Source organism: Myxocyprinus asiaticus, chromosome 4, assembly GCF_019703515.2.
Source record: "Myxocyprinus asiaticus isolate MX2 ecotype Aquarium Trade chromosome 4, UBuf_Myxa_2, whole genome shotgun sequence".
NCBI lineage: Eukaryota > Metazoa > Chordata > Actinopteri > Cypriniformes > Catostomidae > Myxocyprinus > Myxocyprinus asiaticus.
Window position 1 is genome coordinate 26,461,583 of NC_059347.1, and position 20,727 is coordinate 26,482,309.

A 20,727-nucleotide genomic window follows, 5' to 3' on the forward strand; every position below is an offset into this window, starting at 1 on the left:
ACCAGGGACATATGCAAGGATCCTTTTTATGGACTTCAGTTTGGCTTTCAACACCATCATCCCAGCTATACTCCAGAATAAATTACACCAACTCTCTGTTCCCGTGTCTATCTGTCAGTGGTTTACCAGCTTTCTGACGGACAGGCAGCAGCTTGTGAGACAGGGGAAACTCACTTCCAGCACCTGTACAATCAGCACTGGTGCCCCCCAGGGATGTGTGCTCTCCCCACTACTCTTCTCCCTCTACACCAATGACTGCATGGCCAAGGACCCCTCTGTCAAGCTCCTGAAGTTTGCAGATGACACCACTGTCATTGGCCTCATCCGAGATGACGATGAGTCTGCATACAAAAGGGAGGTTGAACAGCTGGCTGTCTGGTGCATTCAAAACTACCTTGAGCTGAACATGCTCAAAACGGTGGAGATGATTGTGGACTTTAGGAGGAACACCCCAACACTGACCCCCCTCACCATTCTAAACAGCACTGTGGCAGCAGTGGAGTCATTCAGGTTCCTGGGCACTACCATCTCACAGGACCTGAAGTGGGAGACACACATTGACTCCATTGTGAAAAAGGTCCAGCAGAGGTTGTACTTCCTTCACCAGCTGAGGAAATTCAACCTGCCACAGGCACTGCTGATAAAGTTCTACTCAGCAGTCATTGAGTCTATCCTCTGCACTTCAATAACTGTCTGGTTTGGTTCAGCTACGAAATCAGACATCAGAAGACTACAAAGGACAGTTTGGACTGCTGAGAGGATTATGGGTTGCCCCCTGCCCCCCCTTCAAGAACACTTCCAGAGTGAGGAAAAAGGCTGGAAAAATCACTCTGGACCCCACTCACCCTGCCCATTACCTTTTTGAACTGTTGCCTTCTGGCCGACGCTTCAGAGCTCTGAGCACCAGAACCGTCAGGTACAGGAACAGTTTTTTCCCTCAGGCTATTCATCTCATGAACAGTTAAACTGCCCTATTGAGCAATAACTATGTACAATACACAGTTTAGTCTTTCTTATTTATCCAACACATCCAACCTCTTCTGCCATTTCATTCCTCTGGAAAAAAAAAAAAAAAAAACATTTGCAAATGTACATAACAGATTGTATTTGCGCTGTACATAACAGATAACAGATTTGTATTAGATTTGCACTACGTATGTGTATGTGTGTATGTGTTATTTTTTATGTTTTATTATTATCTATGTCTTGCTGCTGTTTTTGTATTGTTTTTGTATTGTTGTACACTGGAAGCTCCTGTCACCAAGACAAATTCCTTGTATGTGTAAGCATACTTGGCAATAAAGCTGATTCTGATCTAATTCTGATATCTTGATTGGTTCTCAACTAAAACCGATCGTATCACTACAGAAGACATGGATTAAGCCACTTGAATTGTATGGATTATCGTTATTCCTGCTTTATGTCCTTTTAGGAGCTTGGAAGTGTTGGGACCCATTGACTTGCATTTTATTGATATAAACACATCATATCTCTATCAATCTTCTTTTGTGTTCTGCAGAAGAAATAAGTCACAAGTTTGAGAGAGCATAATGGTGAGTAAATTATGAGAGAATTATCATTTTTGTGTGTATTTCATTGAAATCAAATATTCTACCAAGAGAATTTTAATATACATTAAAGGTAATTAAATCACTGGGCCTCATTCATGAAACATGTGCAAAAGAAAATTTCACATTCAGTTCAATGCAACAATTACATAATTGTTTTCACTAAAGATTACACAGACATTTGTTCTCATGTTGCATGAAAAGGTCCACAGATTGTTTTTCATTCTGTTAGATTATAAGATATTGTTAAATTTCTAAAAACTGATAAGAAAAATAACAAAATGCAAAGACCTGTCCATTGCTCCTCTATGGCAGCCACTTGATCTGTGAACTCCCAGAACACTGCCAGTTTCTTTCAGTTGTTGTGCTTGAGGTGTTTGTATGCAAGATCCAATATTATATCACAGATATAATATATCACGGATATACCAACAGCGCAGAAAATATTGTTAGTTCCGTGTTCATTGTGGTGCTCATTTGTGGTCCAGAATGAACAATGACAGCAATCACTGTTGACATATCCAACCCTTGTGCAAATAAATCTGCTGTGGTGACATTTAAGAATGGAATTATACATGCTTTGATATCACACTACCCCTCCCACTTTGGGTTTAATAGAGAATGACTGAGGTTATGGCAGGGTGTAACAATTATTGGTTGGAACATTTTCTTCCCACTCTTTAACAACACACAGTGTTATTTTTTTACTGTTTCCTTTAGCCAACATCGAAAATCAGAATACCAACCAGTTGAAATGTATGTTTCCATTTGAAATATCTCTCCGCTTTGATGATCATATCCACAATGATCACCATATTTCCCCTGGCTGCAACTCTGAGAGCTGTCTTACGTTGCTATGACAGAAAATATGTACATAAAAACTCTTCCCTCAATGTGGACGTAACATATTTCTCTATTGCCTTTTTGAATTGTTATCAGGTACTGTGAAATGTCAGACACAGTCTGTCACCCAGTCTTGAATTTCAAGATCCACCCCAGCTTTCAGAATCATCTCCACCACATCCACCTTCCCCATCTCAGCGGCAATACGGAGCACAGTCTGCCCCATCTGAGTGTGTTGAATAATAATTCATGCTGAAACACAGGAACACTATGTCAAATGTTACTTCAGATGAAAGTAAGGAACTCACATGATCTGTTACATCTGGGTCACAGCTAGCTTCTTGTAAGGTTTGGATTACTGGAATATGACCGTTCTTCACCGCTACATGGAATGGAGTCTGCAAATGCTGCAATGATCAATCAATCTTAATTGTTTAAGTGGCTTCCAATATGGCTTATCCAATCAGAATTTACAGTCTGAACCATTTGTTTTATAATTCTACACTCTTACCTTGAAGGAAATAAATGATACTTGTTAAAAAGTTCAGTACTGAGACTCAAAAAAAAAAAAAAAAAAGTTCCCCCTTTCACAGACTGGATGTAGAGGGCTGCTTACAGGTAACCATTCTGTAAGAGACGGTGTTAAATGCTGAATATTTTTGTACAGTACTTCAAAGATCCTCAACCTATTCTCAGTGGTGGAAGAGACCCTTGCCCTCAATATCTAATACTACAAAATGTTAATCTAAAAAATATGGTAACATTTAAAGTATATTAACTTGTTTGATTCAAGTCACAAATATTATTTAACATGTCTGAATCAACCTGACTAGATTCCACCAACAAATCTAATTTTAAGGGTTAGGTCTGGTAGAAATAGGTCTTTAAATTTGTAGTGTAGGAGTAACGGTAAAAAGGAACGTTAAAAATCATCATCTCTGCACACAGTACATACTAAGGTGAAGATGTTTGGGCCACAGTCTGCCTCTAGCAGGGTCTGTACACAGTCTTCATAAACTCTTTCTGCCGCAAAATACAGAGCGATCTGTCCAGCCTACAGATACAACTAAATAAATCAAGTGAACACTTTGATTAATGTGAGTGTCATTCTCATTCATGTTATGTATGATTCTGGAAGTGTTGCTTAGCTTGTACCAAAAAGTCTTTATATTACAGTATGTTGGACAGTTTACCTGGTTGACCTCATTGCAAATGTCAAAAGTAGCTGCAGAACTTCACGGTGACCGTTCCTGACTGCCAGGTGCAAAGGTGTGTTCCCAACCTGTCAAAAATGGTTGAGAATGACAGTCAAAACCAGGTCCATTGATATCATAATTTGATTTTCCTGATGGGCAAAAGCACAGTACACAGTATAAACACAGTGCCTGGCATCTCAGTAACGATGTAGGATTTTTTTTGCACTTATGACTTCTACAATGTGCAATGTGATTTCTGCAATATGATCATAACTTACAGTGCATTCAGAAAGTATTCAGACCCCTTCATTTTTTCACATTTTGTTATGTTGCAGCCTTTGGATCTTCTATGAGATGTTTCTACACTTTGATTGGAGTCCACCTGTGGCAAATTCAATTGATTGGACGTGATTTGGAAAGGCACACACCTGTCTATATAAAGTCTCACAGCTGAAAATGAATATCAGAGCAAAAACCAAACCATGAGGTCAAAGGAACTGCCTTCAGAGCTCAGAGACAGGATTGTGTCCAGGCACAGATCTGGGGAAGGCTACAAAAAATTGTTGCAACATACCCAAAAAGACTTGAGGCTGTAATTGCTGCCAAAGATGCTTTAACTAAGTACTGAGTTAAGGGTCTGAATACCTATGCCAATGTGATATTTCAGTTTTTTATTTTTAGATGTGAAATTTGCAAAGTTATCAAAAATCTGTTTTTTGATTTGTCATTATGGGGTATGGAGTGTAGATTGATGTGAAAAAAATAATAATAATTTAAAGCATTTTAGCATAAAGCTGCAACATAACAAAATGTGAAAAAGTGAAGGAGTCTGAATACTTTCTGGATGCACTGTATGTTTCCAACATTACCCAGTGTCACAGAGTTCACCCTCATCCATATCTTATGCACTCAAATTACTTGCTTTCCTCCTGAAAATTGTTACAGCCACAAAATGCACTTTTTTTGTAAGCTGCCTAGTTAATGAGATAACTTTAAATAAACATTTAAATATCCACTACATAGACAAAAGTATGTGTAAACCTTCTAAATTAATGGATTTGGTTATATCTGCTACTCCCACTTCTAGCAGATGTAAAAAATCAAGCATGCAGCCATGCAATCTCATAAACATATTTAGTAGAAATGTTTTTTTTAGAAGAAATCCCCTATATATATATACACTATATTGCCAAAAGTATTCGCTCACCCATCCACATAATTGAATTCAGGTGTTCCAATCACTTCCATGGCCACAGGTGTATAAAATGAAGCACCTAGGCATGCAGACTGCTTCTACAAACATTTGTGAAAGAATGGGCCGCTCTCAGGAGCTCAGTGAATTCTAGTGTGGTACTGTGATAGGATGCCACCTTTGCAACAAGTCCAGTCGTGAAATTTCCTCGCTACTAAATATTCCACAGTCAACTGTCAGTGGTATTATAACAAAGTGGAAGCGATTGGGAATGACAGCAACTCAGCCACGAAGTGGTAGGCCATGTAAAATGACAGAGCGGGGTCAGCGGATGCTGAGGCGCATAGTGCACAGAGGTCGCCAACTTTCTGCAGAGTCAATCGCTACAGACCTCCAAAGTTCATGTGGCCTTCAGATTAGCTCAAGAACAGTGCGTAGAGAGCTTCATGGAATGGGTTTCCATGGCCGAGCAGCTGCATCCAAGCCATACATCACCAAGTGCAATGCAAAGCGTCGGATGCAGTGGTGTAAAGCACGCCACCACTGGACTCTAGAGCAGTGGAGACACATTCTCTGGAGTGACGAATCACGCTTCTCCATCTGACAATCTGATGGACGAGTCTGGGTTTGGCAGTTGCCAGGAGAACGGTACTTGTCTGACTGCATTGTGCCAACTGTGAAGTTTGGTGGAGGGGGATTATGGTGTGGGGTTGTTTTTCAGGAGCTGGGCTTGGCCCCTTAGTTCCAGTGAAAGGAACTCTGAATGCTTCAGCATACCAAGAGATTTTGGACAATTCCATGCTCCCAACATTGTGGGAACAGTTTGGGGATGGCCCCTACCTGTTCCAACGTGACTGCGCACCAGTGCACAAAGCAAGGTCCATAAAGACATGGATGAGCAAGTTTGGTGTGGAAGAACTTGACTGGCCTGCACAGAGTCCTGACCTCAACCCGACAGAGCACCTTTGGGATGAATTAGAGCAAAGACTGCAAGCCAGGCCTTCTCGTCCAACATCAGTGTCTGACCTCACAAATGCGCTTCTGGAAGAATGGTCAAAAATTCCCATAAACACACTCCTAAACCTTGTGGAAAGCCTTCCCAGAAGAGTTGAAGCTGTTATAGCTGCAAAGGGTGGGCCGACGTCATATTAAACCCTATGGATTAAGAATGGGATCTCACTTAAGTTCATATGCGTCTAAAGACAGATGAGCAAATACTTTTGGCAATATAGTGTGTATATATATATATAATAAAACAATTTGACAAAGATCACATCACAAATGCTCAATATCAAGTTAACTGAAGGATCTAACTGAACGAGGTTATAAGTAAACCTTATTTTCCTCCAAGGTGGCCATGTTGTAAGGTTCCTCCATCAGCATCTGTAGCATCCTAACACATCCATGTGCTGCAGCCAGGGCAAAAGGCCTATTACCATACTGGCAGAAATAAACAGCAGGTGCACCTTTATGTTTGAGTGTTTAAAAGGTTGCAAATGTGTATATCATTAAAACCCTTTTTACTCCTTCCCCCAACTGAACCTCTAGTTTTGACTTTTTCATTTATTATTATTGCCGTTTTGGTAATAAGAGGAGCTGGTCGTTCCTTACTTTGCTTTTTTGTCAAGTTCTCGCATTTGCAGGTCAACAACAGTGTGATCCACAATATCAGTGTGGATCACAATGCCTCATGTTCATTCCCTCCTAAACACAGAATGATTTTAGTTGTTACACTCTAATGTCTAACATCTCTAATATCCATTATGCATAACAAACTTTATCAGTGGTTCACAACTGTTGGGTCAGGCCCCAACAATGGATGTCTGTTTTGAGTAAGTCATATGAGTTTGTAAACTCAATCAAATACTTAGGCTTTAGAAGGGAAATGCTTTGACACTGTACCCGGTTGTACATCATTGTACATTGAGACGTTACCATCAACAATTTGGTGACTGTAGTACATTTATTGTGACCGTGGTGTATTTAAAAAATAAATAAAATACTGTCATTTTACTTTTGTCTGCATTTTCAAAATAGCCCAAATGGCCATAAAAACCATGAACCTAGCAACACCATTTCTGGTTTGTGTACAGCGCTCTGCACATGGGTTTGGTCTGTTTCTAACCCAAAGAAATCGTATCGCTTCAGAAGACAAGGATTAAACCACTTGAGTTGTATCTATTACTTTTATGCCTTTCTATGCCTTTATGTCCTTTTTGGAGCTTGAAAGTTTTGGACCCCCATTGACATACATTCTATGGACAAAAACACTTAATATATTCTTCAAAATATTTTTTTTTTGTATTCCGCAGAAGGTAGTCAAACGAGTGTGAGATGGCATGAGGGAAAGTAAATATCAGAATTATCAATGTTGGGTTAACTATTCCTTAAACAGAAACAAATCAAAACATCAACTAAAATCCTAGGTCTTATGTTAGGTTTTCATAAAAAATGTAAGAACAAGTGGAATAAAACTTTGGTAATCATGTAAGGTGTAATGTATACCCATAAGTCTCAACTTTAGTGGCTGAGGGCTGACACTGTCAATCTCAACTTTGAGAAGGTCCTTCGCAGCAGCAAAGATCTCCTCCTCAGTGTAGACAGCATACTGCAGCGTAAACGCTTTGGTCTTCAACTCAAAATTTACATTCTTCAACTTCAAAGTAACAGTTTTGCCCTATAGTACAAACCCAAATATTCTCTATTATTGTCATGCAAATCTTTTGGCACTGTATTAATTATATTTAGGCAGTTAAGAGCAAACTTCCAGAAATCTTTCTACAATAATATGCATCATCTGAGTGTCATTTAAAAACAGTTCCCTAAGCTACTCAAATAAATAGTAATGCATCTACAAAATATATATCAATATTGATCTCATTGATGACCTCGCATACATGGTACACATAGTGCAACTGCAACAGTCACTTCTACGGGAGTTACTGCGGAGGGGTTATACATCAGCACCTTGAGGCCCTCCCTCTGTAAGTCCTGTGCTAGATCATGACAGAGTTCCCTGCATACAGAATACTGCTCCTCTGCATCGCTCATCTCCCCAAAAGTCCTGAAAGAAAGGGGGAAATGTGGTTGACACAAATTAAATATGAGGAAGATGTGGTATGAAAAAGAGAAACAGACTATTGACTTAATATTTACTGAAAGGTTTGGGTCTGTTGCATGTGCTAAAGACACAAAGAGACAAAATCTAATTTATTTTACAACTACAAAAAGGACTAGATTACCTCTCAGTGCTCATGCTTTTTCTTTCTGAGTCCCTGAAACAAAAGACCAGATTCCCCCATAAAATATTAGCATACACTTCTAAATGCACTTAACTACCCCTATGCAAGTTAATATGCATACTTATGCATTAACACTGCACACCTCTCAATAAACGTGGAGCCCAAACCCAGAGATATGTGAAGAAAATGATGCCATGATGTTTCCGAAAAAAGCAGGGATAATAGCGCCATCTGCTGGCCAAGTTGGGAGCAGCTGACGATACCTAAAGCAGCCAGCATCTTCTCAGTTACCTTTCCAACACCAGATACCTGCAAGTAATTACAGATAATATTAGGCCACTTAAATGAGAATCTATGCATACATGTGGACAAATGGAGAAAAGGGTGGACCTTTCTGACTGGAAGATCTTTGATAAAATCCATCACAAGTTGTCTCTCAGGAGGAATTCTGTACTGGCCATTGGGCTTGTTCTTATCGCTGCATACTTTTGCAAGCATCATGTTTGGGGCAATGCCTACAACCGAGATCAAACAAGGGGAAAAAAACAAACAAGGGAAGTGTTCAGGAAAACAGCAATTATTTTTGCCATTCCAATCGCTAGCGGCTCAGAAATTACACACTTTAAGTTTGCAAAGGGTAAAAAACTAAACATTAAGTAATATCCACTCTCTCACCTGCACTGGCTGTTAGAGATGTTTTCTGCTCAATACGAAAGCGCATTTCCCTCACAGCCTCCTCTGCACTCCTTCCAAACACTTCTGCTTTTCCACTGGCCCCACACAAAGTGGGAGAGGAGCTGGGACTCTCCACAAACAGCACAGGGGACAGTCCATCTATCTGTGACTCAACCCTAGACCTGTCTGCATCATTCTCTTCTCATCAGAACAAAGAATATAAATTATGCTCATATAATGATACAAAATAAAAACAGACTTTCATTACCAAAGCTTTTATCAGGTAAAAACTCTCTGGATTCTCTTTTAAGTGCTCTGGACAGTACAAACTGTACACTAATTATTTATTTAAAAAAAGCACAAACCAATTCTCAGTAATGCACCTTTCTTGGCACCACTCATGCAATGTGTTCTCATGGACTCAGGCCAGTGCTTCCGCTGTTCCAGGTGCTCAGTGATGTCCAAATAAGCCTCATCCAGACTCATAGGCATAAAATGAGGATCGTAGTCTGAAAAGATCTCCCGTACCTGTAAGAGAGACCAAAGCATTCAGCAACAGCATTAACTCTGACTACTACTGTTATGATAATGTTTGATAGTTTAAGACTAAGATTAAGATTAAAATTTACCTGAGCACTCACGGCTCTGTATTTGTCAAAGTTGATGGGCATGATGACAAGGTTTGGGCAGAGCTTCTTAGCAATAAAGCCAGGCATGGCAGCACGGACACCAAATCTCCTAGCATGGTAATTGGAGGTTGACTGAAAATGATAAAGATTGTCATAGCTGTCATTACACTAGATGCTCTGTGAGGTTTCACTTTGACTATGTTGACACAGCAGCTGAATGTGGCCCAAATCAGATTTTTTTCACACATAACAGATCTGTTAATTGGATGACATTGTGAACAGCCATTAGCGCATTGAATCTATTCATCCATCCACTTTCGACCGCTCATCCGGGACTAGGTCGCGGTGGCAGCAGACTAAGCAAAGTAGCCCATGCGTCCTTTTCCCCGGCCACATACTCCATCTTATCCTGGGGGATCCCGAGGCGTTCCCAGGCCAGCCGAGAGATATAATCCCTCCAGCATGTTCTGAGTCTTCCCCTTGGCCTCCTCCCAGTTTGACATGCCCGAAACACCTCGCAGGAAGTGCGTCCAGGAGGCATCCTAATCAGATGCTCGAACCAATCAACTGGCTCCTTTCAACGCAGACGAGCAACAGTTCTACTCCGAGCCCCTCTCCGATGTCAGAGCTTCGCACCCTATCCCTTAGGGTGAGCCCTGACACCCTATGAAGAAAGCTCATTTTGGCCGCTTGTATTCGCAATTTTATTCTTTCGGTCACTACCCAAAGCTCTTGGCCATAGGTGAGGGTTGGAACGTACACCACCTGGTAAATTTAGAGCTTTGCCTTCAGGCTCAGCTCCTTCGTCACCACCACAGTCCGGCATAGCGACCGCATTACTGCAGACGCTGCACTGATTTGCCTGTCGATATCACACTCCAACTTTCCCTAACTTGTGACAAGATCCCGAGATACATGAACTCCTCCACTTGGGGCAGCTGCTCTCTCCCTACCTGAAGAGAGCAATCCACCCTTTTTCGGCAGATAACCATGGCCTCAGACTTGGTTGCTGACCCTCATCCCAACCGCTTCACATTCGATTACAAACCTCCCAAGTGCGCGCTGGAGGTCACAGCATGATGATGCCACCAGGACCACATCATCTGAAAATAGCAGGGATGTAATCCTGAGGGCCCCAAACTGGACACACCTCACACCTCGGCTGCACCTTGAGATCCTATCCATGAATATCACAAACAGGATCGGTGACCAGGGACAGCCCTGTCGGAGTCCAATGCCCACTGTGAACAAGCTTGATTTAATGCCGAGGATGCTGACACAGTTCTCGCATTGGTTATACTGAATGGCACGCACTAGCAGCCCGATACCCCATACTCCCGCAGCGTCCCCCACAGGACATCCCGAGGGACACGGTTGTATGCCTTTTCGAAGTCCACAAAACACATGTAAACTGGATGAGCAAACTCCCACGCCCCCCTCAAGGTAAAGGATCCACTGTTTCACGACTGGGATGGAATCCGCAACGTTCCTCCTCAATCTGAAGTTCAACAATTGGTTGGATTCTCCTCTCCAGAACCCTGGCATAACCATCACACCTGTCTGCCAATCCCTAGGTGCCACCCCAGACCTCCAGACAATGCTGAAAAGGCGTGTCAGCCATGATAGCCCAACAACATCCAGGGGCCTTCAGCATCTCAGGGCGAATCTCATCCACCCCTGGCACATTTCCACTTCATAGCTCTTTCACTACCTCAGTGACCTCTGCCAGGGAAATGGGTGTCAAGCCCCCCAAGCCCTCTGTCCCTGCCTCCTCCACAGAGTGCGTGTTAGTCAGGTTTAGGAGTTCCTCAAAGTGTTCCTTCCACCACTCGTCTATATCGCCAAGTGAGGTCAACAGTTCCCCGCCCCAGCCAACAACAGCCTGGACAAATCACTGCTTTCCACGCCTGAGCCGTCTTAACGGTTGGCCAGAACCTCTCTGAAGCTGACCAAAAGTCCTTCTCCATGGCCTCCCCAACTCCTCCCACACCCAGGTTTTCGCTTCCACAATCGCTGCCCCTGCAGTCCTTCTGGCCTGCCGGTACCTGTCAGCTGAGTCCGGAGTTCTGTGGGCTAAACAATCCCGAAAAATCTCCTCCTTTAGACTGATGGCTTCCTTCACCGCAGGTGTCCACCAGCGGGTTCTAGAATTGCAATCCCAACAGGCACCAACATCCTTCCAGCCACAGCTCACAACCCAATCCGTTTGGGTTTGCTCGGTTGACAGCTCAGCTCCTCTCTTCACCCGAGTGTCCAGAACATACAGCCGCATTTCTGATGATACGACAATGAAGTCGATCATCGATCTTTGGCCTAAGGTGCTCTGGTACCAAGTACACTTATGAACAACCTTATGTTTGAACATGGTGTTTGTTATGGCCAATCCATGACTAGCACAGAAGTCCAATAACAGAACACCGCTCTTGGTTCCAGAGACAGAACAGTGTGTAGAGGTGAGTCCAACTATATCTAACTGGTATCTCTCAACCTCACACACTAATTCTGGTTCCTTCCCCTCAAGTGAGGTCACATTCCATGTTCCAAAAGCCAGTTTCTGTAAGGTCTAGTCCGCACAGGCCCCCGCCTTCGCCTGCTACCCATTGGGCACCAGTTCCCTATTTCTCTCCATGCAGGTGGTGGGCCCACAAGGGGGCAGCCCCACGTTGTTTTTTTCGCGTTAAGCCCGGCTGGGCCCCATGGGTCAAAGCCCGGCCACCAAGGTTTCCCTTTTCTGGGCAAGGTCACTTTTCTTCCTGCTGGCCACATCATAGGGGAGTTTTGGATTGAATTTGACATTTTCAAATCCAACCTGGGCCACTTTCATAAATGGAAATAAATCAGAATGGAAATTTTTCCCCAATGTGCCTTCAGTGTGAACAGCCAGGTCAGATTTAATGAGATTTTTACATCAATCTAGCTCAACATTTGTTATTTGCACATTTGATTATACAGACATGGTATTGTTTAAAACTTCTGATTGCAAGTAATTTCTTTATAGTTACTGCATTCCATTTCTTTTTATGGAAATAAAATAAAATTATAGACTCAACTGTTGGTTTCAGTGATTCGTTTAGATTACACTTAGTGAAATGAGCATGAGAGGAACCAGAGATAGATTGGCATCCTGTAAATGGTCTGCTCTCGCAGAAAACAGTTTCTGTATTTCTCAAACTGCATCAAAACGGGAATGCAAGCAAGTCAAAGAAAATCTGAGTATTTAACAACTTTTACTTTACACACAGTATATGAAATGCTGTTTTTCCTGCTGTCCTTCAGTTTTATGAAGTGTTTTGCTCTTAAGTAATATTACACTCTTGAGCTTTTTTTAAATATTGTTTGTGAATAACCAGGTGATGAAAAAGCCCAACACTAATATATTTCATGGTATACTAGGCTAAATTTCACAAAAATATGTCCAGTCATATTTCACCCAAAAATCTAAAAAGAAAAATTGTTCATTGTTTCATTACTATTAAGGACATTCCCCACCCCCAATTATCATTACCATAAAGCTCCATGATGTTTTACTTTTGAGACTAAAATTCTATTTACTCTCAATTATGATTCTGTAAAAGAGTAGGCTGATGAAAGTCATCCAGTCGGGACACTCTTTTATTATTAAAAGCAGTGCAACAAACACTACCATAATGTGTAAACAGTATATACCAGACTATACTTTATATAAAAAAAAATTTTTTTTTTTTAATCTCATTATGGTAGTAAGAATGACATTTTTCACATTACAGTAATGAAAGTTCAGGGGGGAAATCGTGTCTCTGGGGAATCCAATCATAACATTACAATCAGCTGATTACCTCTGCTTGTGCTTGCTGCATTTGTTCTTTAGAGATTTTTGCTTTTTGCTCCATCATCCTTTCGATACGCTGATTCACCTGTCGCTCCTTTTTTAGTTCATTCTCATAAAATTTAGATCCCTGTCATTCAAAATAATTCAAATCTAGGAGTAAAATAAAGATGCTACAAGCCTTGGTAAACTTGTTAAAAAAATACAATAAATTGTGTTAGCATGAATAAATAAAACCTTGGAGGCCTCCAGAATGATCTTGTTGATCTTGTCTCTGTCCAGTCCTTCCATACCAGCCTTATTATCATTGAGAGCGATCCTGGAGAGAAGATGTTCTCTAGTGCCGCTGCTCCCAGCATCCTGAAGGTCCATCTTTCTGCTTTAACAACCTGTTCCACCTTTAACGGGGAAACATGTGCTACTTTCACCCGACTCAATACATTGACAAACTAACCGTTATGGATGATGACAAACTAAAATCTGCGTACAGTGAACGAGTGTCATATTCAACATGGATCATATTTGGTAGAAGTGGGATTTCAGAATGATCTACAAATTACAACTTTTCTATGGCGTTTAGTTCGATGAACATTAAAGGACGAACAGATGTCACAAACATTGTATAGCATTTTAGAGTATTAATTTAGTTACTCGGCAATCTCATGTACGCACATAACCAAAAACGCATTCATAAAAATTTTTTTAGGATTTACGAATTAAACTGAAACAAAAATAAACAGCCGTCAGTTGCCATCGTCGCCATTTTTGAATGTCTCCTTCTGGGAGTGTAAATTAATGTCTCTATCGCCATATGCAGTATATGTCCATAACCTAGAAATGAAATCACTACACTTGTCAGGGAACTAAATCTTTTATGCTCCTTAACAATAGATGCTTATGATTTTTAAAAGAAACGCTTGCATCTAAAACATGATGTAAAGCAGTTTTTCAAAATATAAGCTAGTGGTTAAAAGGATGTAATTTTATAAACTATATGCTGTATATGTATATGTGCATGGTGTTTCACAGTTGCAATTGATTATTCAACCCTCCCAAGACAGTAAGGATTTACAAAGGTAAGCTTTTCTGATGACCCAGAATTTTTAAACTTTACATCTATATCAGTTGAGTGACACATTCAAAGTCATAGTGTGAATATATAACCTAATATCCTAATATTTCTAAATAGCAGGATTTTTTTTAAATTTTTTTTTTTTTTATTTAAATACAGCCATTGTAGCGAAAGGCTACCTTATACTGTTAGAGCTAGCTTGAATCGCAGTGAACCAGGTGTGTCGGTCAGAACACCACAGAGGAAAGTAGCAGTTTGAACAGGTTTATTTTCACAGATGCGGTATAATCAAATCAGAGAGGGGAGTCAGCCTTTACATGCACATCAGTCAGTTCCTACTAACAGGATGTGGACAGATAGACTTGAGGACTGCAGTGGGCCCAAAGTGGTGTATGTGATAGAGACAAGGAGGCCTCCTTGGAAACATCCAGAGGAATGAATACTCTCTGCTCAGTATAGGCTCTGGGACCACTGCTAATAAGCATACACGGGTTGCTGAGAATGATGGGAGGCGTGAGCCAGTTAGAGGGAGAACTTAAGTACTGTCTTTCACAGATCTTGTCTTCTTGAGATGCTGGGTACATATCAGTAGAAGCATGAGATGTATGATTGTGGTGGACGGTGTGGTTTCTCCTGCCAGAAACAAAGAGCAATATTCTAATAAAACCTCCATTACAAGTATTATTATGCATACACAACTATAGGCTGCTCCCCTCTTACAGTAACATAATGATGTATAAACACTTAGTATACCAGTGCATCCACTATTATTAATTATCCAAACGACTTATAGCATTATAAACATTATAACTCAGAACATTGTAAATCAACAGGTGTGTTACAAGAATAGCATGTAGATAATAGAATTATCACGCAACATTGAACTGCTAATAACTGCGTCATCACTGATAAAGCCGAGCATCAATCAGTTAACATTGCAGGTTTATATGTACTCACTCTTATAGGACGCACACAACACAAATTACATCCAAACTGTGGCTGATATTAATGACGATGCACGTCTTCAACACTAGTTTAAGCAGAAAACCCGATCGCGAGCAGTGGCGGAGGCAGTCTGCCGATCTCCGAGTAATGAACAGCGTTTCTTCCGGCTATCCGCGATAAGCGCGTTTTCATGATAAAAGTCCCCATACTGGCTAGCACGACAGCGCTCTGACACTCTCTCTATCGCCTTTTGCACAGCCGCCCCCAAATTGCGTGCAATTTGCTCATGTAAAGGCGTATTCTTAATCTGGAGTCGTTGATAGGCATTCCTTTTCCTCCTCAGCATCCGGTATGACTGGAAGAGCAATAAGCCGAGCAACGGGCCGGGTGTAGACTTTGTCTTTAACTTGTACATCTACAGATCGTACATGCCCATCCACACTGGGATGTACTTTAACCACTCTGCCAACTGGCCAGAGTGCCCGGGGAAACTGGGGGTCCATCAACAAGACTACTGAACCTACTGTCAGATCGGCTGGGGTACCATGCCACTTCTGTCTGCATTGAAGGGTTGGCAGGTAGCACCTGATGAATCTCGCCCAGAAGTGATCTGCTAGGACTTGGCAGTGTCGCCATCTTCGCCGGCTCAGTCCCTCACTTTTAGGGTACACCACTGTAGGTAGCGCTCCATCCAGCCGCCCCATCAAGAGGACATTTGGAGTCACAGCATCCAAGTCGGCAACACTGGAGGAGGTGTAACCCAGCGGTTTCGAGTTCAGTATAGCCTCGACCTCTAGTAGCACTGTAAGCAATACTTCTTCAGAGGCAGGTTGAACTCCAATGACAGTATACAGCGCAGTCTTAACAGATTTGATCTCCCTCTCCCACGTACCCCCGAAGTGGGGAGCTGCAGGGGGATTGAAGCGGAAATCAATCTTCTGCTTGGCTAGGAGTCGTTTGAGGGCAGAGGACATGCTATCAAACCATTCACTGAGCTCCTTCTCACCTCCTTTAAAGTTCGTGCCCTGGTCCAAATAGAGCTCCATTGGACTCCCTCGGCAGGCGATGAACCGCCTGAGGCTCATCAAGAAGGAGTCAGAATCCATAGCGTGCAGGAGGTCCAGGTGCACTGCCCGAGTGGTAAGACATTTATAGATAATGCCCCATCTTTTCTCCGAGCGTCGTCCTGTCTTCACTTGGAAGGGGCCGAAGCAATCGACACCAGTAGAGTAGAATGCCGGCTTGTAAAGACGCAGAAGGGCCACAGGTAGGTCAGCCATCTTTGGGACCGATGGCTTCGATTTCCATCGCCTGCACTCCTGACATTGGTGTTGCACCCTCCGTATGGCCTCTCTTCCACGGAGTATCCAAAAGTTCCGACGCATCTCAGCGAATAATCGCTCTGGGCCCGGATGACAGAGCCGAACATCATAGTCCTGGATAAGGAGTTTCGTTGCGGGATGGGAGGGGTCCAGGACAATGGGATGTTTAAATGCAGGGTCTAACCATTCGGCCCGTCGGAGTCTCCCTCCCACGCATATAATTCCCTCATCAGGGTCCAGCTCCGGTGATAGGGTAAGGAGACGACTACTTCGAAGTACAGCCCTTCCTGCTTTAAGATGACGCAACTCTTCTGGAAAGCATTCAGAATGGATTCTCTGAAAGATTGCCATCTCTGCCTGGCGATAGTCCTCTGCGGTCAAGGGCTCGTCTTGGTCCGGCGCCCTATGCATCTCTTGCACTACCGCCTCGACCATACTCTTCCAGGACAGGTATGGCTGCCCTCCATGAGCCTCCTGTCTGTCAGCTCTTGATATCACTCCACATGTGGCCATCTTCTTATACTCCATGATATCCTGCTCAGGGATCTCTCCCGGTGAGGATGGCCATTCAGCAGGTCCCTTGCTGAGGAAAGATGGCCCTTGGCTCCAGCGATTAGGTACAGCTAATTCTGCCAAGGTCTTCCCATGAGTAACATCATCGGCCGGGTTCTGTGCAGAGCCAACGTAGTGCCAGGTACTTTCTGCCGTAAGCTCCTGGATCTCCGCCACACGAGTGCCCACGAAGACCTTGAAGTGGCATGACTCTGACTGCAACCAGGTTAACACGGTCGTCGAGTCACTCCAAAGAATTGTCTTATCTGTCTTCACCGTCAGCTCTCTCTCGATCGTCTTGGCCAATTGAGCAGCAGTCAGTGTACCGCAAAGCTTGAGGCGGGGAATGGAATGTTGCCGCCTGGGTGCTACCCTGGACCTAGCGGCAAGGAATGCTAGATGGACTCATCCCTGGACATCTTCTGTCCTGAGGTAGGAGACTGAGCCATAAACCCTTTCGGAGGCGTCACTGAACACATGGATCTGCCTGGAAACAACCATCTGTTCAGTAAGGGCTGGAGCATAGGGTCGGGGTACAGAGATGCGTGGTAGCAGGTGTAACTCAGATTCCCAGTCCTTCCACGCCTTCTGCAGGTCTTGCGGGATACATGGGTCATCCCAGTCACGAGGCTTGTCCCACATGCTCTGGACGATGAGCTTGGCACGAGTCGTGTAAGGTGCAATAAATCCCAGGGGATCATATTGTCGGGCCAGTACCTTATAGACATTCCTCATCGTCAGTGCTCCATACTCCAGAGGTCGGCTCTTGTAGCCTAAGGTGTCTGATCCCCAGTGACAGCTGAGGCCGAGGGCCGGTTCCGACAAGCCAGGTTCGTCATGGGAAAGCCATCGCTCCATGCTGTCGGATCTCGCCTCTGCAGGTAGATGTCTGAGTACATCTGGTATGTTGCAAGCCCACTGTCTGAGCTCAAACCCTCTGGAAGCTAGTACCTCCATGAGCCGGTCCACCAGTTCTTTGGCCTCATTTGCTGTGTGCACACTCTGGAGGCAATTATCCACATAAAAACAGCGCTCCACCGAATGCTGGATTCCTTCTCCTGGCCCGCCATGATCTCTTGCATGCCTCTGGAGGGCAAAGGTGGCACAGCACGGTGAGCACGCAGTACCAAATGGTAGAACCTGCCACTGGAAGACTTCAGGGGGGTTATCGCGCTTCATGTCCCTCCATATGAACCTGAGGAATGGCTGGTCTTCTGGTAAGAGCTGAACCTGGTGGAACATGCCTCTGATGTCTCCACTAACTGCCACCGCATGTTCCCTGAAGCGTAATAAAACTCCCAGTAGAGAGGCACCCAGTGTTGGTCCAGGAAGGAGGGTGTCATTGAGGCTTCGGCCTTGGAATTGAAAAGAGCAGTTGAAGACTAAACGACTCTTCCCGTTATGACTCACCAAGTGGTGCGGTATGTACCACGACTCATTGGTGGCTGAGGCTTTGCTTGAGTCGATCCTCCTGACCGCTCCTACTTCCACCAATTTCCGAATCGCTGCGCAATACTCTTCAGCTCGTAGAGGGTCCCGGGCCAAGCATCTCTCTAGACTCCTGAGGCTCGGTAGGACGGCTTCCTTGGGAGCTCTTAGCAGGGGCGTGGCATATCTAAGGATGCCTGCAACCTGTACTCGCCTCGTCCTGGCCTCCAGGAGCTCCAGCGCTTCCTTATCCTGTTTTGACCTCACTGCCAGTTTGCCACTCTGGTATGGCAGGATGTCCACCTTCCAGAGCTTCTCCACGTTCTGCATCAGCTCTGTCATCGGGGATGAGACACTAGTGAGGAGACACTGCTGGATATTCGGGGCCCACTGGGTAAGGTGTGCAGGTCCTTGGAGCGTCCATCCCAGCCTCGTGCGAATGGCCGCCGGACCTCCAGGAGGGCCCAGTCTCACCGGCTCGACAGGGGTAAGTAGATGGGGGTAGTCTGCACCAATCAGCACGAGCGGCTTGACGCGCTCAAATGGCTCAAGGGGGAGGTCTGCCAGGTGCTTGTACCTCCTCTTCAGGCTGACCACGGGTAAGAGTGGTCTGCTAAACCCAAGCGTTGTGAAGTGAAGGCCTCCCCTATCCGGAACGTTCTCTTGGGATTAGTGGGGGATGAGATTTTGAATGAGACAGCGGCGCCCTTCAGGGTTTGAACTTCCTGTCGAATTGTGCGGAGAGCAAGATCTTCAGGCTTCTTATGCAGGCCCAGTTTGTCAACTGCCTCAGGAAGGAGCATCGTCCGCTCTGATCCATCGTCCAGAATCGCATAAGTATCCAGTGTCCTGTCCCTGTTGCGCAGGAGAACTCTGACGACTTTCAACAGAACACAAGAATGGGACGATGGTCTGTCTAGGTAAAGAACTTCCATACTGGTACTTACAAGACAACTTTCAGCTTTCGGTTGCTCAACCTTGGGGCGTGCGTTGGCATCATGCAGTACCCTTAGATGCTTTCCTTGGCACACATCACAGAGCCTTTTGAGGTCACATTGCGCTGCTTGATGTCCTCTCCCGCATCTCCAGCATCTCTTGTTGACTTTAATCCACTCTACGACCTCCTCTCGAGTGAGTTTTTGAATAGCCGGACACCTATTGAGGAAGTGCTCTGTACCCTCGCAATACGGACAGTAGGGTTTCACTTAGCCTTTCCGTCTCAGCGCGGATGAACTCTGGACTTCTTGTCTAGTTGCTTGATTTGATGCATAACTCTCAGCCCCATGTAGAACCGTAGCTATGGGCTTACTGCGACGCTTCTCAGCTCGGTAGCCAGACAGCCCTGGGGCACGGATGTCAGAAGGGTTGTCGTATCCTTGGCACCACGATTCATATCGAAGCCATTCTGCCAGGTCGAGCAGCGTAGGAGTGTGTCCAGGACGATGGAACATCAGACGCCTGAAGTTCGCTCTCATCTCAATTGGAAGCTTGGTAAGGAGACGGGCCACATGTGAGCCGGATTTCAGCTCGACTTCTTCATCTGGGCCTAATGTCTGCAGCATACCTACAAGTGACTGTATGTGCAGAGAGAATCTCTCAAAGGCTGATATATCTCCTCTCTTAATCTCAGGCGAATCCATCACTGCAGCAATCCGCTTCAAGGCTACATGCGGCTGGCCAAACTTCTCCGTCAAGGCTGCCATGGTGTCCGTGTATGGCCTAGGTGAGTTGATGAAAGAGTCGGCAATGAGACAGGCCTCTTCAAGCTTCACATGATCCACAAGTATCTGATACTTGAAAAGCTCTGAAGCATCCGCGGGTAGCAAGTTTAACAGAGCTAATTTTAGCCGAGAGAACTCCATTGGGTCGTTATGAATAAACAGAGGAATCTTTGGCGCCGGCCCCCTATACTCTCCTCCTCCCTGACTCACGGATACTGATGAGAACTGTCTGCCTCTGGCGGGGTGTGGTTGGCTCATATCAGGCCTAGTTGGGTGCTGAGTTGAGGATCCCACATTGGTGTGATACATACTGGGCTGCGGACGTGAGATGGGCGAGTGGGGTCCTGGTCTCAGGGTTGGGGACCAGCCGTCATACTGTTCAGGACCTCGTCTAGGCTGAGGGGCGTTCAGGCATCGAGGTGTCGAATGTGGACGAGTGTGGGCTGTGATGCTGGGTGTCATACTGTCCCTTATGAGCTGTAACTCACTCATCATTCGGTCGATGACAATGACCACTCGCTGCTCCTCGACAGCTGC

General features: G+C 44.3%; 1 protein-coding gene and 1 pseudogene across 1 annotated transcript; both read right to left on the minus strand.

Annotated features, from left to right (window-relative positions):
• Positions 1 to 2,284: 2,284 nt before the first annotated feature.
• LOC127439725 (ankyrin repeat and death domain-containing protein 1B-like) lies at positions 2,285 to 6,475 on the minus strand (annotated as a pseudogene).
• On the minus strand, positions 6,434 to 13,920 carry LOC127434591 (DNA polymerase kappa-like). The gene is made up of 11 exons (XM_051687429.1): positions 13,388 to 13,920; positions 13,161 to 13,280; positions 9,346 to 9,477; positions 9,082 to 9,244; positions 8,717 to 8,914; positions 8,432 to 8,556; positions 8,184 to 8,350; positions 8,042 to 8,074; positions 7,767 to 7,863; positions 7,305 to 7,476; positions 6,434 to 6,503 (listed from the first exon to the last, which is right to left on the minus strand). The coding sequence occupies exons 1-11, from the start codon at positions 13,520 to 13,522 to the stop codon at positions 6,478 to 6,480; spliced, it is 1,368 nt and encodes a 455-aa protein (XP_051543389.1). The 5' UTR covers positions 13,523 to 13,920; the 3' UTR covers positions 6,434 to 6,477.
• Between the last annotated feature and the right edge of the window lie 6,807 nt (positions 13,921 to 20,727).